This window comes from Prosopis cineraria, unplaced genomic scaffold (genome assembly GCF_029017545.1).
Source record: "Prosopis cineraria cultivar Desert tree isolate PC_DT_omini unplaced genomic scaffold, ASM2901754v1 PC5, whole genome shotgun sequence".
Taxonomy (NCBI): Eukaryota; Viridiplantae; Streptophyta; class Magnoliopsida; order Fabales; family Fabaceae; genus Prosopis; species Prosopis cineraria.
The window spans coordinates 12,061,128-12,066,059 of NW_026555336.1; the positions used below are offsets into that span (position 1 = coordinate 12,061,128).

General features: G+C 36.0%; 1 protein-coding gene across 1 annotated transcript; it reads left to right on the top strand.

Annotated features, from left to right (window-relative positions):
• The first annotated feature begins 337 nt into the window (after positions 1-337).
• LOC129310751 (ethylene-responsive transcription factor ERF024-like) lies at positions 338-1,188 on the top strand. The gene is made up of 3 exons (XM_054952668.1): positions 338-427; positions 580-901; positions 995-1,188. Exons 1-3 carry the CDS (start codon positions 338-340, stop codon positions 1,186-1,188), a joined length of 606 nt encoding a protein of 201 aa, XP_054808643.1.
• Positions 1,189-4,932: the final 3,744 nt, after the last annotated feature.

A 4,932-nucleotide genomic window follows, 5' to 3' on the forward strand; every position in this document is an offset into this window, starting at 1 on the left:
CATCAATATCTTCATTCAAAAGTAAATCATTAGACCCTTTCAAGGGAAGTCTACTTGAAGGAGGCAATGCCATTTCAACTATCTTATTAATTTCATCCTCGTTGTCTAAAATAAATATTTAATAAACTACATTATTTTCATATATTAATTCAAAATTTTAAATAAATTATGTAAATAAAGTTACATAAAACAAATTATAAAGGCTTTAAGGTTAATCTGAACCTGAACTCGAGTTTGTTTTTACAAAGCTTATAAATGCCAGATCTAAAAGCTCTTTTTATAACTTGGCCTTCGAAAAATACAACGCTTGAAAAGTTAGCTCATCAAGCTCGACTCAATGATGATTGATTTGTTAGCGTTGTTACCATTTGAGACTGATGGCCAAAACGCAAATGCTAGAACCCAGATTTCTGAGTGCGAACACACTGTCAGTTGCGTCACTACTATCAGTTCCTCCGCAAATTCCCCACACTTTTTTTTACATCCCGTTTCTTACCCCTCATGCATTCCATTATTTATACACCATTCTCATCCCTATCTTCTCTTCACTCTTTTTATGGTGCTTCTCCTCCCTATTAGTTCTTACCTTCAAACAAACGTCTTCTTTCATGCTCCAAGAGGCACCCTCTGCTCCATGGAATCCGGTGCCGTGGAGAAAAGTGGGTGTCGGAGATCCGGGAGCCACGAAAGCCGTCTATTATATGGCCCGGTACGTTCGCGTCGCCGGAGATGGCAGTGGTCGCTTATGATGTGGCGGTGTTAGCCTTGAAAGGCAAGGATGCTGTTCTCAACTGGCCTGAGTTGGCCGAAAGGTATCCGGTGCCGGTTTCCACCTCCGCTCCACATATCCGCCAGGCCGCGGCGGCGTCGGCTTCGCTGGTGAACGCTGAACCCATTTCCAGTGTCGTCACTTGCAATAAACACATTAATGCTTCTTCTTCATCTGTCAATAGAACTGATAATATTAATGTTGATGATACTTACATTGATGAAGACGTCATCAGCAACATCTCATCAATCTCGTCAACTTGGTCTGGAACGGTTCATCAATTTGTGGACGAGGATGCTATTTTCGGCACGCCTGGTTTGCTCTTAGACATGGCAGAAGGAATGTTGTTGTCCCCTCCAAGAATCACACCCCCATCTTCTGACAACTTGCCTGCAGATTGTTTGTGGAACTACTTTTAAATATCAAACATAGATGCCTTTATTAAGAGGAAAAACAAAAACAAATAAAAGGAGCAGATTGATTGTCATAGAAAAACTCTTAAATTATGTGTGTGGATGTGTATGAACTTTGTAACCATGTTTCACTCGGTAGGACTTCATTATTGTGTACCGGAAGTTGTGGTTGTTTGGTTTGAGTTTGTATGTATTTGTGTGTGCAAGTAAATCTCCGTAAAAATTGGAGGAAGATGTCCTTATATGGGTCCCGCCCAGTTGTGGTTGGAATTGTAAATTGCGTAAGATCCCATAGAATCGGGTTTTTTTAAAAGGAAAAGAAACTTTTGCAGGATTTGGATTCCAGGTCGATTTGGATCCCCTGTGTGTTTTAACACCATAACTCGTGTGGTACAATAATAACGGCTTGATTTAATCAAATGTTTTAATAATTTTATCATATAACACTTAAAAAGTATCAAATTTTAAATTTTTGAAAGAGACATCATAAGTAAAAAGTGTCTGATTGTATTGATTATTTTAAATATTTAAAAAGAAATATATATATATATATATATTGATAACTTTTTAGTACAACAACAACAAGTCTTTATCCCATTAGATGAGGTCAGCTACATGGATTGCAAGACGCCATTGTGCTCTATCATTTATTAAGCTTTTAGGAATATTATTAATTAAGAGATCGCGTTCTATAACTTTCAAGAGTGTTCTCTTAGGCCTTCCTCTACCTCTCTTAATCGGACTTAAAGTTATATGTTCCACTCTTCTCACTGGTGCCTCCCTTAGTCTTCTTTGTACATGCCCAAACCATCTCAACCGATTTTCTACCATTTTTTCCTCAATAGGTGACACCCTCACTTTTTTCGCGTACATGCTCATTTCGAATTTTATCTTTACGTGTATGTCTGCACATCCATCATAACATTCTCATCTCTGCTACTCCAACTTTATGCTCTTGCTGTCCCGTTAGAGCCCAGCATTCACTACTATATATCATTGCCGGTCTGATAGCAGTACGATAAAACTTTCCTTTAAGTTTATTAGGCACCTTACGGTCGCAAATAACTCCTTTAGCTTTTCTCCAATTAAACCACTCAGCTTGAATTCTATGTGAAATATCTCCACTGATTTCGCCATCATTTTGAATAATGGCTCCCAAATATCAAAACTTTTCCACTTGAGGTATAATCTGATCTCCCAATTTTACTTCCAAATTATTGTCGAATAGTCCTTTACCAAATTTACAATATAAATATTCCGTCTTACTTCTACTCAGATGAAAACCTTTTGACTCCAATGTCCTCCTCCATAACTCAAGTTTGCAATTAACCTCTTCTCTTGTCTCTGCTATAAGAACTATATCATCCGCGAAGAGCATACATTTCAGAATTTCCTCTTGAATATGTTCCGTCAAAACATTTATGATCAAGTTGAACAAATAAGGACTCAGAGATGATCCCTGATGTAGTCTAATCTTTATAGAAAAATCCTTTGTTTGACTACTAGGCGTTCTTATACTAGTTTTTACCCCTTCATACATATCTTGTATGGCTTTAATATAAGCAATCCATACTCCTTTTTTTTCTAATGCTTTCCAAAGCACTTCTCTTGGTATACGGTCATAAGCTTTTTCCAAATCAATAAAAACCATGTATAGATTTTTATCTTTACAACGATACTTTTACATTAATCCCCTTAGTAGATAAATTGCCTCTGTAGTTGATCTACCTGGCATAAAACCAAACCGATTCTCAGAAATACTTGTCTCCATCTCAATCTATGCTCAATTACTTTCTCCCACAATTTTATTGTGTGGCTCATGAGTTTAATCCCTCTATAGTTAGTACAATTCTGAATATCTCCTTTATTTTTATAAATAGGAATTAATGTACTTCTCCTTCACTCATCAGGCATTTTCTTGGACTGTAAAATCACATTAAATAACTTAGTTAACCATCTCACCCCTTCTTCACCTAAACATTTCCACGCTTCGATAGATATACAATCAGGTCCGTTGGCTCTACCATTTGTCATTTTCTTAAGAGCTTCCTTTACCTCCTTATCATGTATTATTCGATAAAATGACAAATTTTGTTCTCCTTCACCAGTTACTAAATCCTCTAAGTTACTAGATGAACCCTCTCCATCATTGAAAAGTTTAGAAAAGTAAGTCTCCCATCTATTTTTAATTTCATCATCTGTAACTAAAGTTCTTCCCTCGTCATCCTTAATACACCTTACCTGTTCCAGATCTCTTGATTTTCTTTTCCTACTCTTGGCAATCTTATAAATATTTCGCTCTCCTTCCTTTGTCTCAAGGCTCTTATAAAATTCTTCAAAAGCTTTAGAACGAGCTTCACCCACAGCTCTCTTAGTTTCCTTCTTAGCCATACGGTACCTCTCCCAATTTTCCTCATTGTGACACAAATGTATGGCTTTAAAACAGTTCTTCTTATACTTTATTTTGTCCTGTACACTATTATTCCACCACCAAGACTCCTTATCTCTCGGACCAGAATCTTTTGATTCTCTCAAAACTACTTTTGCAACCTCTCGTATCTTTTTAGCCATATCCTCCCACATGATGTTAGCACTTCCCTGAAATTCTCAAATTCCTTTATCCAAAAGATTTCGCTTGAAAATATCTTACTTCTCACCTTTTAATTACCACCATCTAATCCTTGGTGCTACTACTTATCGACGTTTTTGGATTTTACTCATAGTACACATATCAAGGACTAGGACCCTATGTTGTGTCGTTACAGCATCTCCAGGGATCACCTTGCAATTTTTACAAAGTCTTCTATCTGTGTTCCTAATCAAAAGAAAATCAATCTGTGACCTTGAGGCCCCACGTTTGTAAGTGATGAGATGCTCATCTCTCTTCTTGAAATAAGTATTGGCAATCTTAAAATCATACACCAATGAAAAATCAAGAAGAGTTTGTTCTTCATTGTTTAGCTCTCTAAAACCAAAACCATGCACCCTCGCATACTGATCAGCTTCCCTCCCGACATGCCCATTAAAGTCTCCTCCAATAAAAATCTTTTCACTCTGTGGTATGTGTCGAATCGAGCCCTCCAAATCCTCCCAAAATAATTCCTTAAGACTAGCTTCTGTCTCGACTTGCGGCGCATAAGTGCTAACAATATTAACAGTCTCACGTCCAATTATCATTTTTAAGGAAATAATTCTGTCTCCAATTCTGCTAACTTCTACAACGTTCTTCTTCCACTCCTTATTTATAATGATGCCTACTCCATTGCGTGCACTTACTTTTCCTGTATACCAAAGTTTGAAACCTTGAATATCCTTAGTTTCTTCTCCACGCCATTTTGTTTCTTGCAGGCAAAGGATATTGATTTTCTTATATTGATAACTTTTTAGTATTGATAAAATGATAATAATTGAAACATTCATTGAGCGAGTATATTTAGGACATTCAATAAATCCAAATCCAATTTAATAAGTGGCTTAAGTTTATTTGCTCAATTAGTATATTAATTATAGCTATTAGATTTTATCAATACTTGAAAATTATCAAAATATATTTTCTTCCAAAATTTTCAAACAATTCTCATGATCATAGCACTTCTTTTATATGTTACCCTCTCAAAAAATTTGAAATTTATTACTTTTTTCAATACTATATAAAAAATCTATTACAATCGTTTGATTAAATTGAACCAATCTTATGTTATGTCACATATGACACTCATTGGACGGATAAATTTGGGCCATTCATTGGTT

Excerpts from the sequence above, each read along its gene's own strand:
- LOC129310751 (XM_054952668.1), top strand. The coding sequence starts at position 338 with ATGATGATTGATTTGTTAGCGTTGTTACCATTTGAGACTGATGGCCAA. Across the intron at positions 428-579 it reads TTTCTGAGTGCGAACACACT|TTCTTACCTTCAAACAAACG; the intron begins GTCAGTTGCGTC and ends CCTCCCTATTAG. Across the intron at positions 902-994 it reads GAACGCTGAACCCATTTCCA|ACGTCATCAGCAACATCTCA; the intron begins GTGTCGTCACTT and ends ACATTGATGAAG.